Source organism: Mirounga angustirostris, unplaced genomic scaffold, assembly GCF_029215605.1.
Source record: "Mirounga angustirostris isolate CCGP_5_RB_7025 unplaced genomic scaffold, mMirAng1.0.hap1 SCAF_12, whole genome shotgun sequence".
In the NCBI taxonomy this organism is placed as follows: Eukaryota; Metazoa; Chordata; class Mammalia; order Carnivora; family Phocidae; genus Mirounga; species Mirounga angustirostris.
Window position 1 is genome coordinate 27,201,383 of NW_026991720.1, and position 27,343 is coordinate 27,228,725.

At 35.5% G+C, this 27,343-nt stretch overlaps 1 protein-coding gene across 2 annotated transcripts in view; it reads left to right on the forward strand.

Annotated features, from left to right (window-relative positions):
- The window catches only part of WASL (WASP like actin nucleation promoting factor), a 72,308-nt gene that overhangs the window by 12,246 nt on the left and 32,719 nt on the right, over window positions 1-27,343 (forward strand). For both annotated transcript variants that reach the window (XR_010406403.1, XM_045864324.3), the window contains exons 2-3: window positions 24,751-24,885; window positions 27,009-27,095. Coding sequence is in view for 1 of the 2 variants with exons in the window: in XM_045864324.3 (XP_045720280.1) it covers window positions 24,751-24,885; window positions 27,009-27,095 (222 nt within the window). In the remaining variant the exon portion in view is untranslated. The remainder of the gene's footprint in view (window positions 1-24,750; window positions 24,886-27,008; window positions 27,096-27,343) is intronic.

Sequence of the window (27,343 nt, forward strand, 5' to 3'; positions counted from 1 at the left end):
TGGTTTTTTAATTATAAACCAACAGTATATACTTGGCTCTATTTTTTAATCCACTCTCACAGTCACTGTCTTTTAATTAGTATATTTAGAGCATTTACATTTAAAGTGATTATTGATAATAATTGGATTAATATCCACTATATTGTTATTTTCTCTTTGTTGCCCTTGTTTTTTGTTTCTTTTTTCTCTTCCACTCTTCTTCTGCTTTGTGTTTCTTTTTAAGTTATTTATTTATTTATTTATTATTTATTTTAGAGAGGGAGCATGTGCACATGTGAGTGGGGGGGAAGGGTATAGGGAGAAGTAGAGAGAAACTGAAGTAGCCGCTGGGCTCAGCTCAGAGCCCAACGTGGGGCTTGATATTAGGACTGCCAGATCGTGCCCTGCGCTGAAACCAGGAGTTGAGGGCTTAACTGACTGAGCTACCCAGACGCCCCAAGCTTTGGTTGGTTTTAATTGAGCATTTTATATGATTCCATTTTCTTTCCTCTCAACATATCAATTATATTTCTTAAAAAAAATTTTTTAGTGGTTTTCCTACCTCGTGCAGTATACATTTACAGTCAGTCTAAACCCAGTATCAAATAATACTGTTGCCTCATGGGTAATATAAGTACTTTATAACAGAGTACTCCCAGTTCTTCCATGTCATCCCTTATAACATTGCTTTCATTCATTTCACTGATCTATAAGCCATAATCACTGAATACATTGTTGCTGTTACCTGTTAGATAAAAATAAAAAATTTTATTTAACCTTTATTTATTCCTTCTCTAACACTTTTCTTTCAAGTATATTCAGGTTTCTGACTTTTATCATTTGCTTCACTCTTAAGAATTTTTAATACTTACTGCATGTAGGCTTCTTGTCTAGTGGGAACAAATTCAATTTCAGTTTGTCTTAAAAAGTACTTATCTACTTTTGAGGATAATTTTGCTGGATACAGAATTGTGGGTTTTTCTTTTAGCACTTTAAATATTTTATGCCACTCTCTTGTTTGTGTGGCTTCTGAAGAGACATTTGATGCAATTCTTACTTCCAGTAGGAGCAGAAAATTCCTCCAATAGGAATTCTTAGGTTTACTTAAAAGTATACTGAATGAATCCTTAATTTTTCAAGTCTGTGTTTGATACATCTAATGATTATGATCTTTTTCTTATTTTTTAGAACTCAGAGAAGTTTCTAAAGCAGAAGTTATTTTAATTCTTTATTTGATTAAACATACTCTGAATAATCTTTTTTTTTTTTTTTTTTTTTGAGAGAGAGAGAATGAGAGACAGAGAGCATGAGAGGGAGGAGGGTCAGAGGGAGAAGCAGACTCCCTGCCGAGCAGGGAGCCCGATGCGGGACTCGATCCCGGGACTCCGGGATCATGACCTGAGCCGAAGGCAGTCGCTTAACCAACTGAGCCACCCAGGCGCCCCCCATACTCTGAATAATCTTAATCTCACTTTAAAAGACCTCAAAATAGGGGAGACAAACCGTGAGAGACTATGGACTCTGAAAAACAAACTGAGGGTTCTAGAGGGGAGGGGGGTGGGAGGATGGGTTAGCCTGGTGATGGGTATTGAAGAGGGCACGTTCTGCATGGAGCACTGGGTGTTATACGCAAACAATGAATCATGGAACACTACATCAAAAACTAATGATGTAATGTATGGTGATTAACATAACATAATAATAAAAAAATGACCTCAAAATAATGTTCATAGTATATAGCTAATCAGTTAATATTTATTGAATTTAACCATCAGGAATTCACTAATAAAACATTTGAAGGGGCACCTGGGTGGCTCAGTTGGTTAAGCGACTGCCTTCAGCTCAGGTCATGATCCTGGAGTCCCAGGATCGAGTCCCGCGTCGGGCTCCCTGCTCAGCAGGGAGTCTGCTTCTCCCTCTGACCCTCCCCCTCTCATGCTCTCTCTCTCTCTCTCTCTCTCTCTCATTCTCTCTCTCAAATAAATAAATAAAATCTTAAAAAAAAAAAAGTGGAAATCAGGGAATTGGCTTTATGCGTACACCCACCTATATACTGAAAGACTGTTAGTGCTCCATTTTTATTTAATTTTTGTATTGTATCTTTCTTCCATGAGCTCAGACCAACCTGTTCATTTCTAAAAACAGAATTTTCCACAGAATGCTAGGAAACAGTTTGAATAACTCAAAAAACTATGTAATATTCAGGTGTAAGACTTCGGGAAAAGTCAAGTGACTGATTATTTGAAAAATGACTTTGCCTTTTCATTAAAAATACAGTGCTTATTACAAAGATGAAGACCTTCACTGTCTGATAACATACCTGGTAACCATTAGCCACATGTGTCTGTTGAGCACTTGAGGTATTACTAGTTAAATTGAGATGTGCAGTAACTGTGAGATACACACTGGATTTCTAAGACTTAGTACCAAAAAGAATGCAAAATATTTCACTAAGATTTTAATATTGGGATGCCTGGCTGGCTCAGTCAGAAGAGCATGTGACTCTTGATCTCGGGGTCATGAGCTCAAGCCCCACGTTGGGTGTAAAGATTGCTTAAATAAGTAAACTTTAAAAAAAGATTTTAATATTGATTACATGCTGAAATGATAGTTTAAGAAATATATTCAGTTAAATAAAATTTATTAAAATTAATTTCATCTACTTTTTATTTACATATTGGCCACTAGAAAATCTGAAATTGCTTATATGATTCACATTATATTTTTACTGGGCAGTGCAGACTTAAGCAGTTCACAAGGTAATAATGAGAAAAATGGAAAATCATCTATAAACCCCATCACCCAGAAATAACTCTTATTAATGTTTTTTTGTATATTCTTCTAGGTTTTGTTTTTCATGAATTAGTGAATGATAAATAAAAACGTGTACTTAATCTCAACAGACGCCCCCAGACAAATATAGATGTTAATTTTTTATTGACATTGTTTCATGTCAGTAAGTATATTGTTTTCAGTGGATGGACACATTATAGAAGATTGACCAATTTCCTAGAGATAGACAGTTAATTTTCTCTTTTCTTTTTATTCTTCCTAACATTCTTCCTAACATTTGTGTGTGTATACATATATTCCATCTATCTTCACAGACTTGATCTGTTATTTTACTATGATAATTTCAAAGAAATAGAATTGCTTAAAGAGATAAGCACATTTAAAATTTGACTTTATCAAATTACACTGTCCTTGTACCTTTTATTATGATACTCTAGTGTGTTCTTTGTAGTTCTTGAAAGTGCCCATTTGCTATATAGCCCTACTATGGAACCATTAATACTAAGTAACATTAAACAAATATAAATAGCAATAAATTTTTAAATTTAATTCCATGAAAATGTTTTGATTTCTTTCTTTCTTTTTTTTTTTTAAAGAGAGAGAATGAGAGAGAGAGCACATGAGAGGGGGGAGGGTCGGAGGGAGAAGCAGACTCCCCGCCAAGCAGGGAGCCCGATGCGGGATTCGATCCCGGGACTCCAGGATCATGACCTGAGCCGAAGGCAGTCGCTTAACCAGCTGAGCCACCCAGGCACCCCTGTTTTGATTTCTTAAATGTGATTTTCCTGAGTCCTGGATATGATTTTTCTTAAGTATTAGAGATTTTTCAATTTTAAAATGAAAGTGAATGAATTGACAATAAAGTATGGGAAGAGTCCATATTTCCATCAGCTGATGAATGGATAAAGAAGAAATGGTGTATAGATATACAATGGAATATTACTCAGCCTTCAAAAAAAATGAAATCTTGCCATTTGCAATGACATGGATGAAGCTAGAGTGTATTATGCTAAGCAAAATAAGTCAGAGAAAGACAAATACCATATGATTTCACTCATATGTAGAATTTAAGAAATAAAACATGAACAGAGGGGAAGGAAAGGAAAAATAAAATAAGATAAAAATAGAGAGGGAGCAAACCATAAGAGGCTTAACTATAGAGAACAAACTGAGGGTAGAGGGAAGGAGGGTGGAGGGATGGGGTAAATGGGTGATGGGCATTAAGGAGGGCACTTGTGATGAGCACTGGGTGTTATACGTAAGTGATGAATCACTAGATTCTATTCCTGAAACACATACTACACTCCATATTAACTAATTTTAATCTAAATAAAATCTTGGGGGAAAAAATATAAAATGAAAGTGAATGAATGAGAAGATAAATGTAACAAAGTTTTATGTATCTCCCTTGTAAAGTAAGATATTATGGGTTTTTTCTCAAATAAAGCAAGTAAGAAGTTTGTGTTACTATTTATTACTAACAACTTTCCCCTTATTTTATCTAGCCACCTTGCAAACAAGTTTATGTCAAGCATAAGTAATTAATTTGGTAGTATGTTTTTAAAACTCATCACAGTAAGGTATTTTTCACTTTTAAAACAATTGAGGTATAGTTCACATACAATAAAACACACAGATTTATATACTTAATTTTTATATACCTAAATACTAAAATTGATGAATTTTGACATGTGATAACACTTGTGTAACCAGCACCCCAAAAAAACAAAGAAGAAGAATATCTCTAACACCTTATAAAGTTTCCTATGTCTCTATCGAACTAATTACTTTCTAATTCTTACCTCTCCTTACCCCCCACCCCATCCCTAGCAATCACTTTTTGATTTATATCACAGTGGCCTAGTTTTTGCCTGTTTGACTTCTTTCACTCAGCATGGTTTTGAGATTCATTTGTGTTACTGCATAGGTATTCGTTTTTATTGCTCAGTGGTGTTCCATTGAGGAATATACATTCTCCTATTGATGGATATTTAAGTTGTTTTCCGTTTGGGACAGTTATAAGTCAGGCTTCTGTGAATGTTCTTGTACAAGTTTTTTATGTCACACATGTTTTTATTTCTTTGGGGTAAATCTAGAAGAATTACATTGTTGTAGGAAGATACATATTTATCTTTTATAACAAACTTTCAGGTAGTTCTCTAAGTGGCTAGTGCCATTTTACACTTTGACCAACAATGTATGGGACTTCTAATTGTTCCATGTCTCCTCCACCATTTGGTATGGTCAGTCTTTTTGATTTGGGCCATTCTAGTAGGTGTGAAGTAATGTCTCAGAGTGTTTTTTATTTGCATTTCCCTGACAGTTAATAATGTTATGCAACCTTTCATATATTTATTGTCTATTTATGTATCTTTGTTTTTTATGTAGCTTTTCAACTCTTCCTCATGTATTTAGTGAGTTTTCTGTTTATTAATGACTTGTGGGAGTGCTTTATCTATTCTAGACACAAGGCCATTTATGTACCTCAAATATTTTCTCCCAGTCTGTGGTTTGCCTAATTATTTTCTAAGTGATATCTATTGATGGGTTGGATTTTTTAGTTTTGATGAGGTCTAATTTACCTTTATTTCTTTTCCAGAAAATGCTGTTTGTGTTCTAAGAAGTCTTTGCCAATGCCAAGGTTACAATGATAGTTAAATGCTTCTTCTAGAAGTTTTGTGGTTCTAACTTTTTATGTTTAGGTTTCATTTCTAATTTTTTCATCTCTAATTCATTGTTGTATATGGAGTGCAGAAGGGGTCAGATGAGATGATCATTTCATTTTTTTTTCTTTAGAGATTCATTTTTTTCCATATAGTTACTCATTTGATAATTGTAATTCATGAAAAAGAATCATGACCAAGTGGGGTCATCGATGTACTTTGCCTCATTAACAAAATAGAAAAAAAAATCATATAGATCATCTCAATAGATGCAGAAAAAACAGCTGACAAAATTGAACATTATTCATGATAAAAGTTCTCAGCAAACTAAGCATAAACAGCAACTTCGTAAATTTGAAAAAGTATGTCAATGACAAAAGCATACTTTCCCCCACCAGTATCAAGAGCAAGGATGGAATGTCTGTTCTTACCACTTCTATCCAAGCTAGGTAAATAAGGCAGGAATAATAAAAGGCATAAAGATGGGGAGGAAAAAAATAAAACTTCCATTATTCACAGAAGACATGGTTATATGCATAAAAATATTACAGAATCTAAAAAAATACAGAATCTTAAAAAAAAAGCTACTGGAGCTAATTGAATTTAGCAGATTTAACAGGTTTCAGGATACAAGGTCAATGTACTACATACTTGTATATGTTAGCAATTAGAAAATAAAAAAAAAATTTTTTTTAAGATTTTATTTATTTGACAGAGACAGACACAGTGAGAGAGGGAACACAAGCAGGGGGAGTGGGAGAGGGAGAAGCAGGCTCCCCGTGGGGCTCGATCCCAGGACCCTGGGATCATGACCTGAGCCAAAGGCAGACGTTTAACGTCTGAGCCACCCAGGCGCCCCGAAAATAAAAATTTTAAACAACACCATTTACAATAGCATATGAAGAAAATACCTAGAAATAAATGAATATTGAGATATGTTCATAGATTGGAAAACTCAATATTGTTACATACCCATTCTCACCAAATTGATCAATAGATTTAACATAATCCCAACCAAAATCGCAGAAGGAAAAAGTTGAAACACTTTTTTAAAAATTTAGATGGAAATTCAGAGGACCTAGAATAGCCAAAACAATCTTGAACAAAGAAAAATGTTGGTCCACCGTACCTGACTTTAAGATTTTGATAAAGCTACAATAATCAAATCATTATTATGTTGGCATTATGAAAAAAGGTTCCAAGTCAATTCAGTGATGAAGGATAAGGCTTGCCTCTCTCGTCTATGAATGGAGGTTGAAATGGAAGCAAATTCCTATGGTTTGTGGCTTTAAAATATTAGAAATGGGGATGCATTAATTTGGGGTTTTCACCATTTCATACTGATGTTTATGACTAATTGAAATGCCAAGAAGAGAACTGTTGTCATTCTTCTAAAAATAATTTATATACTACAGACTAGCAATTTCTACCTTTCTGAAAAATTATTTAAAATAATTGTGGTAATGTAGCACTAACTGATATGATTCTAAGAAAGACACTGCTTTCAGTTTAGTTGAGCTAATGAATGAGTGCAAAATGCATATAAAATACTGTCCTCGGGCTAAGTATACAAAATACATGGCCCTTGTTTTCACGGGATGAATGGTGTATTGGTGAAGCAGACCCTGTGTAGGGACCTATCACAAGTCATTCAATGATATGTGCTTCATTGGATGTGTAAATGAAACATGGGAATATGCAGAGGGAGAAGTGTTTGAGGAAAAACTAGATCAAAGAGTGTGATATTTGAACTAGGTATATGGAATTTGAAAAGTTTCAAACTGAATATTACAGCAGAGTAAACAAACATCATGAGTTAAGATGGGAAGTATGGTATGTATGGATGGGCATCTGCAGATTATTTGGTTGCTATCTGATATATATTGGGTTAAGAGGAGGAGATGAAGGTAAAGTTGTTAATTACCTTAGGTTAAGAAAGAGCTTGAATCAGGGTGCCTGGGTGGCTCAGTTGGTTAAGCGACTGCCTTCGGCTCAGGTCATGATCCTGGAGTCCCTGGATCGAGTCCCACGTTTGGGCTCCCTGCTCAGCAGGGAGTCTGCTTCTCCCTCTGACCCTCCTCCCTCTCATGCTCTCTGTCTCTCATTCTCTTTCTCGCAAATAAATAAAATCTTAAAAAAAAAAAAAATTGGGGGGGGGGGGGAAAGCTTGAATCCTTGCCAAACAGTTGGACCTTATTCTTGTCAAATAGGAACCTATTATGTTTTTTGAGCATGAACCTATACATTAAAAGATAATTGACGGGGTGCCTCGGTGGTTCATTCAGTTAAGCATCTGCCTTCGGCTCAGGTCATGATCTCAGGGTCCTGGGATCAAGCCCCACATCAGGCTCCCTGCTCAGCAGGGAATCTGCTTATCCCTCTCTCTCAAATTAAATCTTTAAAAAAAAAAAAAAAATTAAAATTTTTAAAAATTAAAAATGACAAGAATATATGGAAAATAAAATAAAAGCAGAGTGTCCTCTTAGGCTATTAAAATACTTCAGGCCAAAGGAAAGTATAAATTTCAGATCCCCATTTATACAGTTGGGCATATACATATAGTGGAAAATGTGTCCTTTCTCGTTCCATTAAGAACTCAGAGGTATGAGAATATACTGAATATAAAAATTTACTTTAACAAGTGTATTGTTAGTTAAGGTTCTTTGGTATAAATAACAGAAACTAGTTCTGGCTGGCTTAAGCAAAAAGGAATTTATTGGCTATCAGGATCCCTTGGAATCCGGAACAGAATTGAACAATAAAACTTCAGGAACAGCAGGACGCTGGGAAGTTCTGAGAACAATAGCAGGAGTTGGTGGAATTTCTCTCAATTCCAGTCATCTCCTCCTTCAACCCTCAGTCCTGTGACTCAGTTTATAATTCTGAATTTTGGGTAGAGAATCTCTGTTGAGCTTCAACACAGGTGCTTGTCCCTGGAGAGAGGCAGTGGGTTTCTAACATCAGAAGTATTAGGGATGGGGGACAGGCAGTCCCTGCTTAAGATAGGTTTAACATGTGTGTAAAAGTGAAAATTCTGTTGAGATATAGTACATGATTATTTATTTGGTGTGTTATTGACCTAAACCTGCTTTAGGTGCCATCCTTAAACTGGGGGTGCCTGGGTGGCTCAGTCGTTTGGGGGTCAGACTCTTGATTTTGGCTCAGGTCATGATTTCAGGGTCCTGGGATCAAACCCTGTGTTGGGCTCTGTGCTCAGTGCGGAGTCTGCTTGTCTCTCTCCCTCTACTCCTCCCCCCAGCTCGCCTTCTCTCTCAAATAAATAAAATCTTAAAAAAATATTTACTGTAACTGAGGTGCTTCTTTAGTTATAATTCTGATCCTAGATTTGCAGACCGTGAAGGTGTAAGGGTGTCTTTCATGTTTTGCAAGCTTAGGGTTCTTTCTCGTTCTCCTTATTTTAATTGACCATCTTGCTGAAAACAGGAAATATTAATCCTCTAATTACTAGTTTCTGTAAGCTAGTAGTAGAGCTTTAAAATGATCTGATTGGAAATGTAGCAACTGATAATCTGATAATAGCAGTGTCATAATAATAACATTCAGTAAGTGCATACAGTGACCTGCAATTTTCTAAGTACTTTCTGTGTATTATTTAATTTTAATCACCCTATGATGAAGAAATTGTTCAGAGCACTTTACGTGTATTAACTAATTTGCTCTATAACACAAAATGAGGTTAGTAATATTATCCCCATTTTGCAGGTCAGGAAATGGATAGGGAAGAGAAGTGCATAATCACCTAAAATCACTTAGCAAGTAAGTGGTGGGATCTATCCCAGAGTTAGTGCTTTAGTCCTCACATTATTCTTCCCTGGGACATCTCTGATTTTCTGCCCTCACCTTATCCCCAGTGAGAATTCAGGGTTTGCTTCTCAGCCTTCCCAGAGCACGTTATTTCTGCTTTTGGGTACATTTCATGTGGTACATTTTTATTTGGTAGCATACTTTGTTATTTTTTTAAACATATCTCCCTAACTAGGTTATTAACTCATCAAAGATAGAGACCAGCCCTTAATTGTTTTTCCATTTTCAGCATATCATAAGTATCTGTTAAATTGAATTTAATGACCTATTATTCAAACTTAGTCTCTAAGTTAGCCAGACATTTCATGAATATGATTTTATTCTTTTTATTATGAATATTCTTTGTTTAATGATCCTGACTCTCTTCTACCCTTGACCTTATAAATCCCGTGTCTTATTCTAAGAAAGTATTTATATAAAATCTCTTCCCCAGGATTTTCCAGAGCAGTACTGTCCAATGAAACTTTTTATAATGGTGGACATATTTTGTACCATTTAATAAGTGGTTACCCATAGCTGTTGAGCATTTGAAATGTGACTAGTATGACCAAGGACCTGAATTTTCAACTTTAAATAGCTACTGTGTGGCTATTGACCTCCTTATTAGTGCAGCTCCAAAGAACAGAGAGGAACCCAGAACCTAATATATTGCACCCTTCCACCTCCTGCCTAGCCACCCAGATAAGGCACTCACCTGGAGAGAACACCACCATTGTAAAATCTGTTTGGCTCAAAGTTAATTTAAGCGTTAAAAAATAAAACATTCAAGTTATTAAATGTTTGCATGGGAGCCAGGCCACTTATTCCATTTAGAGAGAAAATCATTAGCTTGTTGTTTTTGCCTTTATAGCAGCACTTAGTGTAATATTAGAGAGTAGAATTACATTGTATAAAATCTTAACATTTTCCCCTGCCCCCCAAGTTTATGGTTTATTAATAGTAAAGGTGTTTTAAAAGGAAAAATAACATGATCTTCCTTTTATTTTAATACAGTCTGCTTCCTACTCCTTTGTGGTAGTTGCAGTCAAACATCTAGTTAGGCATGTTCATTTAGTTTCAGTAACGGTAACTGCAGTTAGAAATATTGGTTCATGCATTTTGAATAAAAAATGCCTTTTGAAAGTAGCAGTATTGAGCTTTCTGAGGAAGTATATAAAACCTAGTTTATTAAATAAATGATTTTTCAAATTGACTAGATTATTATTAATGTTTTACATTATAATTTTGAGTCTGAAATTGTTAATAAGGTATAAATTTTTTAATTGAAGAACAACTGAAATATAGTATCATATTAGTTTCAGGGTACAGCATAGTGATTCAATATTTATATACTTTACAAAGGGATCACCATAATAAGTCTCGTTACCATAAAGTGTAAATCTTAAAAACAACTTTAGGAAGGTTCTTGCCTTGGGGCGCCTGGGTGGTTCAGTTGGGTAAGCGACTGCCTTCGGCTCAGGTCATGATCCTGGAGTCCCAGGATCGAGTCCCGCATCGAGCTCCCTGCTAGGCGGGGAGTCTGCTTCTCCCTCTGACCCTCTCCCCTCTCAGGTGCTCTCCCTCTCTCTCATTCTCTCTCTCTCAAGTAAATAAAATCTTAAAGAAAAAAAAAAAAGATTCTTGCCTTTCCCTTTTTTTTTTTTCCTAATTGTTACACATAATGTATGAGTCTCAGATGTTGAATTTAGGGGCGCCTGGGTGGCTCAGTTGTTAAGCGTCTGCCTTTGGCTCAGCTCATGATCCCAGGGTCCTGGGATCGAGCCCTGCGTCGGGCTCCCTGTTCAGCAGGAAGCCTGCTTCTCCCTCTCCCACTCCCCTTGCTTGTGTTCCCTCTCTCACTGTGTCTCTCTCTGTCAAATAAATAAATAAAATCTTTAAAAAAAAAAAAGTCTATTCAAATGTTGAATTTAAAGTCCTTAGTTAGGTTGTATGTTGAATTTAAACTATCGGTTTACTCTCAGATTAACCTTCTCTTTGCATGTCTTTCCCCCACCTTGATTGTACATATGAAAGTCAAGCAAATTAAATGTGTTTATGGATATAATATATAATGTGTACAAAAGAAATGTGTGTATATATAATATATGTACTCACATATATACATATGTGTATATAATATGTACACACATCCTTGTGACTATAAAAGCTTGGATAATTATGAGTTGCATATAGAATAACAAATAGGGAAGACAAAGCCAATTGAATTTTATTTAAACTTGCTTGTCTTGATTAATCATGTTTAAAAGTTCAGAAGACTCAGAGGGAAAGTTTGTGAAAGAAAGCATAGACATTGGCCTTTGCTGTCTCTTTATAGTAGCCAAAGTTTGCTTTTTTATTACTTTATGCCTTCAGATACTACAGTATGTTATGTGTAGTGTTATATTCAGCAGTGTTCACTTTTATTTATTTATTTTTTTAAGATTTTATTTATTTATTTGACAGAGAGAGACACAGCGAGAGAGGGAACACAAGCAGGGGGAGTGGGAGAGGGAGAAGCAGGCTTCCTGCGGAGCAGGGAGCCCGATGCGGGGCTGGATCCCAGGACCCTGGGATCATGACCTGAGATGAAGGCAGACGTTCAACGACTGAGCCACCCAGGTGCCCCTCAGCAGTGTTCACTTTTAATTTTTAAGGGGAAGGCTTTTTAAAAGCTACTAGAAATTCCTCCTGAGTTACAGTTCACAAAGACCTTTTTTCCCCCAGACTTATAACATGATAGGACTTGAATAGGTCTTTTTCTTTGTCTTGCGTATTTTCAAATCACTATTTAGTTTTTTGAAAAGCTAAAAGAGTCACATGGTTTAAAATCAAAATGTATGAAAGTAAAAAGTTTCTTTTCCATCCTATCTTGGATTTGCCTAGTCCTTTCTTCCCTGACAAAACACCCTGTACATACATAAAACAGCTAGCTACTGTGTCCCTTTCCAGTTTTATGCATACTGAGGCAAATACGGATTCTTGCTCCTCCTGTTGTGCACAAATGTTAACATGCTATACCTTTCATTTTACAGCTTGCTTGCTTCTCACATAACAATGTGTCTTGAGAATTTTTATCATTACTTAGGGCTTCTTCATTCTCTCTTTTTTTTTTTTTTTTAGCAGCGGTATAGTATCTCATTGTATAGCTGAATTTAATGAGTTGAGTGTTTATTTTTCTTGATGACCTAGAAAATTCCAGTTGCCTGAATAATTTTGGATAATATTAAGGTTTTGAAGATCTGAATTAACAGATGTAAGATTTGAAGTATTCCAGTGATTTTGATGGAAGGCTTTCTAAAATATGTTACTCTTTTCACACAGTTTAGTTTAGTTTTAGTAAAATAGACCAAACACATTACTAAATTTATTTTAACTTCTATATGATAAACTAGATCATCTGTGTGAACAATCTGGGTACCATATATCTTACTATGCTCTGTTTCCTTGCTCCAAAGGAAGTATAGCATTATTGTAGGATACAAATTGTCATATCATGCTGCATCTTATGAATTTGTTCATTTTGTCTATGCTTAAGACTTAACTTTTTTAGGGTTATTGCTAGTCAGTTACAGCTCTTCTTTCACACTGTATGTTATATTATCTTTGTTTATGTAATGTTTATCATCCCTGCTAGTTATTAGATACTTTTATTCTCAGTATCTTGTAGATCTGCTACTGTTTTGCATAAGCAAGATTGTTTGAGTAATGCTTGCGTATATTTTCTGAGTATGTGGGCTCTATTGCAGAGGATTTATGGCAGATCTTCTGTCCAAGCAGCACTCAACTGGGTTTCCGTTCAGAGAATTGTTATTATTAGTATCTCTGTGTGCTAGTGGGAAAACTCTTACACTAGCTACATCAGAGATCATAATTTTTCCTATTCCAAGTATTTATTATTTATTGTTGAAGTATAGTTGACATACAGTCTTACATTAGTTTTAGGTGTACAACATATGCTCACCACCAAAAGTGTAGTTACCATCTGTCACCATACAACGTTATTACAATATTATTGACTGTGTTCCTTGTGTTTTTTGTTTGTTTGTTTTAAAGATTTTATTTATTTATTTGATGGAGAGAGGGAACACAAGCAGGGGGAGTGGGAGAGGGAGAAGCAGGCTTCCCACTGAGCAGGGAGCCCGATGCGGGGCTCCATCCCAGGACCCTGGGATCATGACCTGAGCTGAAGGCAGATGCTTAACGACTGAGCCACCCAGGCGCCCCTCCTTATGTTTTTTTAATGAACTTTTAAGTTTCTCAGCATGTTTGCTTATAGACTTTTTAATTCTATATTTCATTTTATTCTTTAGCATTTCCTGTCTACTAAAAAATGTTTAACCTGACCATTGGTGTAGTTTGAGAGGACCTAATTATCTAACCAGTCCAGTGACTTTTTAAGAGAATCTTCTTGGTAAGGCCCAGTGAAAAGAAAAAGTGATTCCTCCTTCCGAGTTTTGATGACTGAAGCTAACTAAAGTGTCTTGTTAGGCAAGCTTATGTTGTTATTCTAATAAACAGTGAGATATTAACAGTTAAGTTGTAACACTTTGAGGAAGTCAGGGAAGGGATATGATAGATGACATCTGAACTGAGGTTTGAAAGGTGAGCAGAATTAGCCAGGGAAAAGGATGGTGAGAGAGAGTGTTTTGTTTTTGAGAGCACAGAATTGAAATGGAAGATCAGGAGGTGAGAGCGGATAATGATTTAGAAAAAGATGGTCCCATGTGTCTTCTGTATACCATGTGATAGAGGAGAATAAGGCCACACATGCATTTCTTTTTGCAATTAGAAACAAATTATTTCCTCCACCATTTTGTTCACGTTCTGCACTGTTCAGACCACATGTAAATATTATCTGTTTCATTTTACCAGACTGATAAGGAATCCATAAATCAGGTCAGATGAAGATAATCAAAATAAATTCCTGCTGAAAAAGAGATGACCTGAGAAGTAGGGTTGTTGGAACACGTACATCTTCATGGAAGTGAAAATGTTATTACCATTACACAGATATAAGTATGCTGCAATTAGTGGGGAACAGTGTACATTTCCAGTTTTATAGCATCATAGCTACAATAACTAGCCCTGTGCCTATCATATAGCACATGTTCAACAGATATTTAAATGAATGATTAGAAATTAAATACCTATGAGTGGGAATTGCCAGGAAAACAGGATTAGGTTCAGTATTAATTTTCTGAGTTGCTCAACAATAGGAGTTTTTCCCCTCAAGTTGTGAACTCTTCATTACAGCAAGCATTCAAGCAAATGTTATTTAATTATCTATTAAGAATGTTATATGAAGGATTTTTACTTTGGATAGAAGGTTGACTATAAAAGACTTGTAGCCCATCCACATACACACATATGTACCCACTGGCTTTTCACACTTTTTTTATTGAGTGGTTTTTTGAAGTTGCTTGGCCACAGTTTTCTTATGTGGGCAAGGTCATTGTATGTTAAAAAGTTACTACATTAAGTTTAGTTAGGCAAAAGGAATATATTGACTTAGATAATTCATTTTTTTTTTGATACAGAGTTCTGTTGCTGCAACTGATGCATCATTTTCTTACTCCCAGTAAGGCTGGTCCAGGTTTTGTGGCCTGAAACATAGACAATTTGGAGGGATTCTCTTCAAAAAAAGAATCCAAAATTAATATAAAAATGAATAGTTATATAGTATGAGAAAAGATCACAACAAAAAAATACCATAAACATCACAAAATCCAGAATAATAGCTTATTACTTATTATTATAACTTATTGCTATTATTATTAATTGACTGATACACCTTGATACTTTTTTCCTATCTACTTTAGCTACATTTTCACTGAACACCTCTTTACATGACAACAATTTTATATTTTTTTTAGAGAGAACCTTTCTGTTTACACATGGCTTGGCAAACTATAGCCTGCATAGTAAATCCAGCCTTCTTGTGTTTGTAAATAAAGTGTTATTGGAACATATGCATCTCCAAATTATCTATGGCTGTTCTTGTACACATGTAGCAGCAGAGGTAAAAGAGACCAAATAGCCAGCGAAGCCTAAAATATTAACTGTCTGGCACTTTACAGAAGAAGACTCCTGCTCTAGTATGTTTGATCAAAATGTTGATAGTTGTGAAGCTGAAAGAAATTTCCTGAAACCAGTTACTGGTAATAATACATCTTTAATTTCCTTCAGTTTGTTTAGAGGGTGCTTCTTACCTGGGGAAAACTCCAGCCCTTTGATCTCAGTTGGCTGAACCACTTCCCCATCGCCATCCCCACTTTGTGAAGTTTGGTCTTAGTATGCCACCCCCAGCAGGGAGCTAGACAGCAGTCATTCAGACCTTTTCCTTGGGGTTAAAGATTGGGTCTGGATGCATTTTGTGGTCCAAGAGGGGACAGGTTATTTGCTGGGGCTGGGCAGATGTTGAGATAGTACAGCCTTGATGGAAGTACCAGGATAACCTTCCAGGATAGCTAGAGAAGAGTCCCTAAGCGTGAGGCTGGGGTTGCTGCTACCTCACGTGATCCCCAAAGGAGAATGAGCCAGACCTTGTAAGGGGCTCTTCCAAGTAAAGGTAAAGCTTAAAGCTTCCAAGTAAAGCTTAAACTAACAGACTTCATGGTAAATCTACCTATGACCCCAGGACGTATAACTTATATCTGTTTGAAGTTTTTTTTTTTCATAAAGATCCTTTCTTCTCATGCACTAGCAACCCTTTGTTTTCCACCACCACTAACCCCCCGCCACACTCCCCCAAAATAAGGTAAACCAAATGTGATTAGTAGATGAATAAAATTATATTAAAGATACATAGTTCTTTGAGAATCATTTAGATGGGATAGGGCAAAAATATAACATTAGGAACTGAGATGAATCAGTGAGTAGTGTATGGTAAATATAAAATGAGCATCTGATTGTGAAGTTCATCCAGAGCTGACCAAGATGACCTTTGGCAAATAAATTGACCTCTTCTGTAAAATGAGGGGTTTGGATTATACTCTGGATAAATTTATGGTGAAGTGGTATTAGGTTCAGGAACACTGAAATCCTGTCAGTGACCAAACTACCTGCCTTTCCACCTTCTCTTCCCAAACTGTTATTTGCACAGGAAAGTGGTAGAATAAAAAATATATTTTTATAATGAATAAATAGGTATATTTTATAATAAAAATATATAATAAATATAAATATATATACTTATGTTTTATACACATAAAATATATGTACCATTTTATAAATATGTAATGTATATTTTATGAAACAGTATACTTTATAATATACTTTATATATTTTATAATTTTATAATATATTTTATACACTTATACACCTATTGTTACCAGGGCTTGGGTCTCAACTGGTAAATGTTAACCTTCGGTCAGCTGAGGTGGTAATCCTAGGGAACCTCCTTCCTACCTCTACCTTCATTCCCTGAAAATTGAAACCCACACTTCAGGTTTTACCATAGGTTTTACTGACCTTGTAAGAGAGAGGCAGACAAAGGGAAGAGGAGACAGAAGAGGAAGGAAGAAAAACTCCTTTCAGCAGGTCCGCTTATCCTGCAGGGAAGGGAGAGGCAGAGGAGAGCAAGCCAACACCTGTTTGCTGCTCTTTTAACACAGTGTCCTCACCTATTCGCAAACATAACCCAGTCTGTAATGAGATCAGTATTACTCTCACCTTTATCTATATATGGTTATCCTTCAAGTAGAAAATTAAGAGTACAGTAAAACTTGCCATTTGTGGTTTTAGCATCTATAATTTTGATTGTAGGTAATGCTAAAGGTCTTTGCCACATAATTTATAATTTTTTGATGTATGAATTTAAATCACAGGCACCATATGAGATTGATGTGTGTCTATGAGTGGTTTAGTGAGTGAGCCTAGTCTCTTGTTCAGTACATACTTTTTAGTAAGCCTTTTGGATATAAAGTGCATTTTAAAAATGATTCCAAAAAAGAAAATGCATTGATAGTGAGAGTGAGCTCTAGAACTTTATGATTTGTAGATAAAAAATTTTGGTGACTTCACTGGTAATTTTAAACACAAGTTCAATATAAATGAATGGGAGAAAGGAGCTAGCACCATCTATTATATTAAAAAATAATCTCCTACATATTGCTGCAAACAAACCACCTAAAAATGTTGGACTTAAAGCAGCATCGGTTTATTTTTTATGATTCTGTGGATTGGTGGAGTGGTTACTTTGTCACCTGTGCTCACTCATGCAGTGACATTCAGCTGGCAGGTCTGAATGGAACTGGACTCAGCAAAGTCAAGTAATATGATGGGGGCCTTGCTCTCCATATGCTCTTTCACCCCAAGATTTTAGGGCAGCAGTTCCAAGAGGGCAAGCCACATTGTACAAGTATTTTTCAAGCTTCTACTTACATCTGCAGAGGTCCTGTTGGTCAAAGCAAGTTATATGGATAAACCCAGGGTCAGTGGGGGAGGAGAGTATACCAGAACTGGTATACTAAGGGGCATCAAAAGCCATTATAGGAATAATAAACCACTGTACCACATCTCCAGACAAGGTTTTCCAAACTACACGTGGCTGTTTATCTCTCTAAACCACAGAGGTGAGCTATTTTTTTATGTTACTTCAATATGAAGTCTGTAGCTTCATTCCATGCCACTGTTTTCTTTCTCAGCTCCCCAAACTCCCTTAGCATTTTCCCATGGTAGGGTCTTTTGTTGATATGTCCGCATAGAATGTTGTTTCCACTCCCTCTTCCCTTCACCCCTTTGCTCACCTGACTCAGTTTCATCCTTTAGGTAAATTGTTACTTTTGGGAAGCCTTCCCATGCTGGGTAGGTTTTACATTTTTCCTGCGTACTGAATTTTTCCTTCATAGCGTTTGTAATATTTATTAATGTCTATGTGCCCATTAGAACCCGTTTCATGAGGACCATGCCTGTGTAATAAATTTTTTTACTTGACCTCACTTTCATTCCCACCCACCCCCATTTATCACAGTTCCATGCATGCAATAGGTACTCAGTAAACATTTGGTAAATGAGTATACCTAACATGGTTGTTTTCTTAAACAGCTCCTAAGGCCTAAAAGACTATTTCTGCTTGATCCACAAGACAGCAGCTGTTCTCACGTGGCTCCATTTTTTTTCCACTGTTGAGATTCTGTTACTTACTGCTTTCGTCCTCTTCTTCTAGTCCTCCAACTTTGCTTTTTTAAAAATTACTGTTTCTGGGCGCCTGGGTGGCTCAGTTGGTTAAGCGACTGACTGCCTTTGGCTCAGGTCATGATCCTGGAGTCCCGGGATCGAGTCCCGCATCGGGCTCCCTGCTCAGCAGGGAGTCTGCTTCTCCCTCTCCCACTCCCCGTTTGTGTTCCCTCTCTCGCTGTGTCTTTCTCTGTCAAATAAATAAATAAAAGAAAAATAAATAAATAAAAATAAAAATTACTGTTTCTTGTGGAGTCTTCTATCTTTGATGTATTCTTTTTTTTTAGTTTCTTCCTTTTTCTGTTGTTTTTTCTTTCTTTTTCTGGTTCACACTGTGGAAATTACCAGGTGATGAAATCTCTCCTTTCCAGAGTAAATTATTTGTGTTTTCTTTTTCTGGATAATTTTCACTGGTACTCACCAATCAGGACTCTTGCTTCTGTTTTTTAAATTGCTGGTTTCTGTATTGGGTTTTTTAGGTGACCTGTAACTGCGGTGTTTTTATACTTTAATTATTTAGAAAATGGCTCCTTGAGATCACTGCATAGTTAAAGTAATCATAAGAATTCAGCCAGATTCCTTGTTTAAATAATTTTTAATTTTTATTTGAAGTACAACCAAATTCTTTATTTTTCTTTACTTTTGTGATTCCTCTTATGCTTCATATTAAAATTTCATATTCATGATACGAATGGGACATTTCGCATGAATATATCATCAGAGTATTTAGGAACATATTTAAAATAGCTTTATATAGTAAGAAAACTTACGGTGGATTTTCCTGGATTAGTTTTTAGGTACTTGGGTACACACAACACATAAAAGCTGGAGTGTTTTGACTATTAATCTAGGCCATTGCAACCATAGAAAAGACTTACTTATTCAATCATGTGATTTTTTTTTTCCACACTCAGTTTATTTTGGATATTAATTGAATATATATCTTTAAAAATTATTTCCTCTAACAACATTGTTTATTTATTGGACTATTAAAATAATAATAGTTGTAGACAATTATTCACTGTTAAGTCCCCTTAGTACTTGTAGGCGATTGGTTGTCAAGCAAGAATCTATAAGACCTAGTATCTTCCAGTCTTTTCCTGTTATTAGCTGATTCTGTAATAAAAGAAACATCTATTTTCCTCATCTAAAATTCTTATTCTGACCTGTTATATAACACGGTTGTTCTGATAATGTGAAAAGAATTTAAACTATAGAAGTGACGGATATTTGTGATTTAAGTCTTAACTCAGGATGAAGTTTCTTTTAACAAAGTTGGTGTCAGTATAGAAGGAATTTGAAGAAGTGGTAGTTTTCTTAGTTTTGGGTCATTGTGGGTGGTGCTTTATATGTGGACAGGTAGCAGTGGCTCTGAGAAGAGAACCACCTTCCCAAGACTGTCATGGCTGTGGAAGGAGGCTGAGAGTCTTACACTTTTATGAATCATTTGGGCTTTAAAATTTTTTTAATTTCAAAATAATTTCATACTTACAGAAAAGTTGCAAATATAGTAGTGCAAAGAATTCCTGCATATCTTTCATTCAGATTTGTCAAGCATTTATAACATTTTACCAGGGTTTCTTCTATGTATATACACATACATATTATTATTTTCAGAATCACTTGAGAGTAAGTTGCCAATATAATACCCTTTATAATACTTCAAGATGCATATCCTTTTAAAAGTTTATTTATTTATGTGAGAGAAAAAGAGTGTATGTGAGCAAGCAGGGAGGGGCAGAGGGAGAGAGAAACTTAAGCAGACTCCCCACTGAGCACAGAGCCTGATGCCAGGCTCTGCCAGGCTCCATATCACAATCCTGAGATCAGGACCTGAGCCGAAACCAAGAGTCGGATGCTTAACCAACTCAACTGGGCCACCCAGATATCCCCAAGATCTGGATCCTAAAATCAAGGGCATTATCATAGTAGTATTATCAAGATCAGAATATGTAATTTTTAATTTAGCAAATGTTTGCTTACTTCGAGCAAAGTGTAGATGAAGTGAAAGTGTAGTCTAGAAACTATACTTTCTATACTCTGGTATAGAAACTAGGTGCTTAAGGGAATTAAGCAGTCTACTTAATGGGTAATAAGTCAAAAGAAAAAAATATCCTATTTTAGAATAAGATCTGTGATGTAATAAGATTTACACAAGGTATTCTGTACTCTAGAAATATGAAAAAAAAAAAAAAGAGTCATTTAACATAGGGAATCAGGGAAATCGTTCCTAACAGTGCAGAGTAAGCCTGAGAGGTAAATTGCCCCATTGAAGGACAGTGGGAAGGATTCACATCCCAGAATTCATCCTTTATCTTATTTCCGCCCTTGACAAAGTTCTGAGGATGAATATGCTATGGCAATAACTTAGTATTGAAATATCAGGAATGCGTAAGGTAGGACAGGTTCTATTTCTACAAAAGTTGATATAGTACTTTTTTCCTTTAATTAACAAATTTTAACCCTAACATTATTGGGCTAATAGATTTCCTTTCCTAAGCACTTGTCCCTCCGTTGTTTTTTAATAATACCTTCTCAGTTATGAAAGACAAGAAGTAATGGAGTTGATTAGCTGTAATTACTTTAAAGGAATGGAAGGAATGTTTTTAAAAACTTAATTAAGCCACTGTCAATCTAGAGCCTAAGGGATAGTCACTGTTTTTATATTTCTAGCATTTATATATTAAATTTTATGCGTGTAAGCTATTCTTGCATTCACTGTAATTTTCCAGAATTATTTATATAATGATTAATTTATATAAAATTTATATAATTTTAGACTTTGCTAGTTTAAGATAAAAGGGAGTGAAAGGGGCATACTTAGACTGATGATACGATTGTAGCAAAATTTTGAAAATCCAGTTACTGAAAATAGCTTATGATTAGGTGGTTTCTTCAGTATTAAAATTTTATAAATTGTTTTAGAATGAGGTTTATAGTACCAACCACATTTATGTGGAATGTTACTGAACTGTTTCACAGGTCTTTATTTCTTAAGCAGATGTTTTAAGAATTTTATATAAATGTTTAAATGTGGATTTTTAGTTTTTTGTTACTTTTTTTTAAGTTCACATATACATTCAGTGTTGTACATGTTAATATTTGGTCATTTGGCAAGGGAATTTCCATAATGGAATTTCAGACTCTATTTGATAATACGTTGTTTCTTTCGCAAGCTGTTACTTCTTGTTTTTTGGTTAAAAAAAAAAAGGATTTTTTTTTTTTAAAAGGTTTATTTATTTGAGAGAGAGTGTGCGCACGTGCTCGCGTGAGGTAGGAGAGGGGTAGGGGGAGAGGGAGACCAGCAGACTCCCTGCAGAGTGGGGAGCAGACACGGGGCTCTATCAGATGATCCCTGAGATCATGACCTGAGCTGAAATCCAGAGTTGGACGCCCAACCGACTGAGCCACCCAGGTGCCCCTAAAAGGATTTTTTGATGTTTTTTTTTCTTGGTATCTATTTTCCTAGTTGTTTCTCTTTTTAGAAGTGACTGCATTTGACAGCATCATACTACAAGAGCTCTAATTTGTATGAATTTGATTTAGAATGAATTTACTCATCTGATTTTGAATCCTTCAGCCTGGTCTTTAATACCTTTGGATAATATATGCAAAACCCTTTTTTTTTTTTTTTTTTTTTAAGTTTTTAGTGTTAGGAGTTTGGGGTCAGGGAGCCCAAGTAGATGATGATATGTATTACAATTGCAGAAGAACAAACAAAGTATGTTTTGAGCAGGTCAAAGGCATACTCAACTTTCTTCAGTGTCCTTTTTTAAGCCCAGTATCTTAGTATATACATTTTATGTTTCTAAGCTATCTTCATAATTTTTTCAATGGCTCTTGTGGAAATTTTCCTGCTGCTTTGTGTCCTATTCATGATTCTGAAATTCAGAGATGAGTTTGGTCTACAAAACTTAAAAACATAACATGGAGTAGTGTTACTTAGGAAAGTCTTTATATATTTTGGTCCCCAAAAGTACACTGATCTTACATTTTTGACTTTATTACTATAAAAGACCTGCATATGTATGTGTGTGTGTGTATATTAGCTCTTTGGAATCCTCTTATCAAAGGAAGGCATTCCCCAGCCATAGTTAAGTAACCCAAAACAGCTTTATCTCTAAATCTTAACGTAGTCTATTTTCTTTAACAATGCCCAGTATTCACTGAACTGATGTACTGTTCTTTTTTTTTTCTTATGTACTGTTCTTACTTAAATCATTCGTCACTTCCGGTTATTTAAATTCCTTTTATTTAAAAAAAAAACCATAACTAATGTATTTATATAGACATTTTGTTTCATATTTATATTACAAATAATAAATTTTTGTTGTATTTTAAATTATTTCGTTGGTTTCTAGTTTTGGAGTGAAATCACTAGATTTAGACCAGAAAACATGATTATTATTTTCAAAGGATTTTTAAGTGCTGTGTATCACTCTTACAGAAACTAAAATCGAATAGTTAACGTCCGGAATTATAATATAAAAAAAACTTTAATTTAGAATTAAACAAAAGTTTCCATTTTTTCATGATGCTGCCCTGAGGGAGGTGGCAACATGGTAAAACTTAATGTGCTGTGTTCCTTGCTTGTAACAATTAGCTTTTCTCTTACACATCTAAAAGGGTACTAGTTAGGTATATCCTAGAGAAAATTAGTACAATAATAACTCAAATTTCATCTCTTCAGTATAGCTCTCATGTATAGCTCTCAAGCATGGCCAAGTGCAAGTCACTTAATGTCTTTTTTCCCTTAGTTTTGCCATCCTTAAAAAAGGTGATATTAGAGGGGCACTGGGTGGCTTGGTGTCTGCCTTCGGCTCAGGTCATGATCCCGGGATCCTGGGATCAAGCCCGCATTGTGCTCCCTGCTCAGTGGGGAGCCTGCTTCTCCCTCTCCCTCTGCCTACCGCTCCCCCTGCTTGTGCTCTCTCTGTCTCTCTGTCCAATAAATAAAATCTTAAAAAATAATAATAAAAAGGTGATATTAGAATGTATCTTCCAGGATGATGGTATGTTCAGAGTGCCCAGCCCTATAATTTGTACCTTCAAATCTTGCCTCTGGTTTGATTTAGTACCGTACTAAAGTAGTTAACTGCTATATGGACATCAGCCTTTACTAACACTACTACTTCATTACTTAAATGTTCACTGTATTGGAAAATGGTATAGTAGTCCTCCCTTATCCACGGTTTTGCTCTCTACAGTTTCAGTTACCCATGATCAGTCAGCTGCAGTTTGGAAGCAGATGATCCTCCTTCTGACGTATTGTCAGAAGGTCAGTAGTAGCCTAACGCTACATCATAATGCCTACGGCATTCACCTCACTTCATCTGCTCACATAGGCATTTTATCATCTCATATCATCACAAGAAGAAGGATGAGTATAGTATGATAAGATATTTTGAGAGAGATCCCAGATTTGCATAACTTTTGTTACAATAGTTGTAATAGTTCTATTTTACTTTTCATTATTGTTTTTAATCTCTTACTATGCCTAATTTATAAATTAAACTTCATCATAGATATGTAGGAAAAAACATAGTATATATGGGATTTGTACTATCTGCAGTTTCAGGCATCCACTGGGGGGGTCGTGGAATGTATGCCCCATGGATAAAGGGGGACTACTGTATATTACAGGGAGTAAGAATATAGGATCTGAAGTCACAGATTGTCTTCTTTGGAACTCTGCCACTTTGCTGTGTGATTTGAGGCAAATTATTTATCCCTTTAACCTTGGGTTTGCAAGCATAAAATGAGATTATAATAGTAATAAATTTAAATGGAGTTGAGTTTAAAGTGCTTAACATGATTTTTGACACATTCTAAGCATCAGTAAATGTTTGCTTTCCATAGTTATTTTTAGTGTAGATATTGTGTTATTTACTACTGCATAAGAAATTACTTCAAAAAGTAATGGCTTAAAGTGACAATAAATGTTTATTTTTATTTTTTTTATTTTTATTTTTTTAAAGATTTTATTTATTTATTTGAGACAGAGAGAATGAGAGACAGAGAGCATGAGAGGGAGGAGGGTCAGAGGGAGAAGCAGACTCCCCGCCGAGCAGGGAGCCCGACGCGGGACTCGATCCCGGGACTCCAGGATCATGACCTGAGCCGAAGGCAGTCGCTTAACCAACTGAGCCCCCCAGGCGCCCCACAATAAATGTTTATTATCTCCTTGTTTCTGTGGGACAGGAAATCAGGAGCAGCATAGCTGGGTGGTTCCGGTTGCATGTCTCTCATGAGGTTGCAATGAAGATGTCAGCAGGGGCTGTGGTCATCTGAATGTTATTTTGAACGTAATGGCTATAAATTTTATATTTTCCAGACTATGTCTTCAGCAGTGGTACAGTTATATGCAGCAGATCGTAACTGTATGTGGTCAAAGAAGTGCAGCGGTGTCGCTTGTCTTGTTAAGGACAATCCACAGAGATCTTATTTTTTAAGAATATTTGATATTAAGGTGAGTTTTGTTTCCACTTTAAACTGTAGGTGAATAGGTTTTTTAACCTCAGTTATAATTTTTATATATATTTATATATATTGTTATATATATAATTTTTGTTCATCCTGTATGTATTGTTAAATTATACTTAATATTAGAAGAGTGAAGCTTGGTTTTAGATAATGAAGCATGGGCATTGCAACCAAACAGGAATAGGTCATAAGCCAGAACATGAATAGTTCCCTATTTTATCTTTCCACAGCCACCACATATTAAAGGACTTTTTTGTTTTTGTTTTTAATACCTTTACATCGTGGGCTTTCCTTATATTTTCTCTTTTTCTAATGGTACTCTTTTATTCGATTTTGTCCATTACAGAGTAGCATATATAGTCCTTTCAAGGAACTATAGAAGTATATTTTAGTTTAGTATGTACTGTTAGTTACTTCATCCTAGGTTTAAAGCATGATACAGTATCTATAATAATGTGTTTGCTACCCATTTTTCCTTATGTTGTCTCAACATAGGTATGTTCAGATTTTCGCAGCTTTGTACCTCTCACATTCAAACACAAATCCATATTGTCCTAGATTCAATGCCCATTCTCAGGTATTCACCCTCTTACAGTTACCGTAGAAGTAATTACCTTTGTGCAGAGATGAAGCCTCCATTTATCTTTTAAAACCTTTTCTATAGGGGACGCCTAGTTGGCTCAGTCGGTTAAGTGTCTGTCTTCAGCTCAGGTCATGATCCCAGAGTCCTGGGATCGAGTCCCACATTGGGCTCCCTGCTCAGCGGGGAGCCTGCTTCTCCCTCTGCCTGCCTCACTCTTTCTCTCTCTAACAAATAAATAAATTAAAAAAAAAAACAAAACCTTTTCTATAGGTAGGCTTTTGTAATATTTATATGATATGGCAATAAGTATAATGGAATAATTACCAAAAATAAACTGACTTTGAACTCTCCTGGATGATGCTTAAGGATAGATAGATTGTAGTCAAACTGTTTTACTTCTCTGGGCCTTGGCTTATTTATTTGTAAAATGGGAGAACCATCTGGTTCTAATGCAAAGTGTTTCCCTGAGATTAAATAAGATTTAAGTTACTGTACTTTGTAACTGTGCTTAACATCCGCTTCTCCATCCCCCAGGACAGCTGAGAGACATGGCATATTCCTGTAGTGGGCGCTCACTATGGCAGTGATTCTAGGGGATAGGGAACACATGCATGTTTCGAAAAAAACTGTTTAGTTTTTATGACATATTTCTCAACACCAGTGAGAAGCACTGTTTAGAAATCAAGTGTGCATATAACTCCACTGAGAAGAAAGGAATTGCATTATATGTGCGTACAGTGTTTTCTGAATATCTTTAAGTCATGGTCTAGGTAGAACTTTGATTTCGGAATAGGACAATACTTATATTTCTCTAACCACTTATTTCTAATTATAGATAACCAATGCTGAATACTTGCAGTTATCCACCTTTGGTATTAGGTTAATTATATTTCTTCTACTGCAGCCATAGATAGGACAATCCAGTCATCCATGGTTCTCTTAACTATACTCTAACCTCGGTGCACTTTAATCATCAGTCTTTTTCTGCACATGATCAACACTAACTGCTTTTACCTGTATTTATTTAGAGGGTCACTGTGTATAAGTTAGGGATTCAAAAATTGTTAATGAACAATACAGAGAAGGTATATTTGACCCTCCCAGAATCTACAGAATTGAGGAAGAGAGCATGAACTGTTCTGTAATATTTGATGGCAGTCTATTGCTGATGGAACTATGCATTGATAATCAGTGCATGTACAACAGTATTCTAGTCCTTCTATCTAACAATGATGATCTAGTAATTGTTCTAGTTTTGTATTTGAGTAACTATATTTGGGAATACAAGGCTAATGAGACTGTGTCTTAGCATACTGAATTAAACTCATTTGCTATGTAGTTTTTTGAAAGAAACATCCAGAATGTACTCTTTTGTTAAGAAATTACTGATTAAATTATGTTATTTATGTTTTATACACGTGTGTTTTCTGTGCATGTAAAAGCTAATTCCCTGAATATGAGTCATCTATTTTGTTTTATTCCTAGAGATTATCTTTTTGGTAACTCTTATTTTAACTTTTTTCTAGGATGGGAAACTATTGTGGGAACAAGAGCTATACAATAACTTTGTATATAATAGTCCTAGAGGATATTTTCATACCTTTGCTGGAGATGTAAGTCATATTTTTTTTATTGCCCTGTTTAATGTAAATGTTTTTATATTTGTCTGTGGAAAGCATTTATGAGCTTTCCATGTAAACATTGTATAAAGTAAAAAGAATTATTTTACTTTTAAAAGCTTCTTCATAGATAGTATAGCTAAATAGGAAGAAATGTCTAAGATTTTTTTTAATTTTTATTATTTTTTTAACATTTTATTTATTTATTTATTTGACAGAGAGAGAGAGAGAGAGACAGCAAG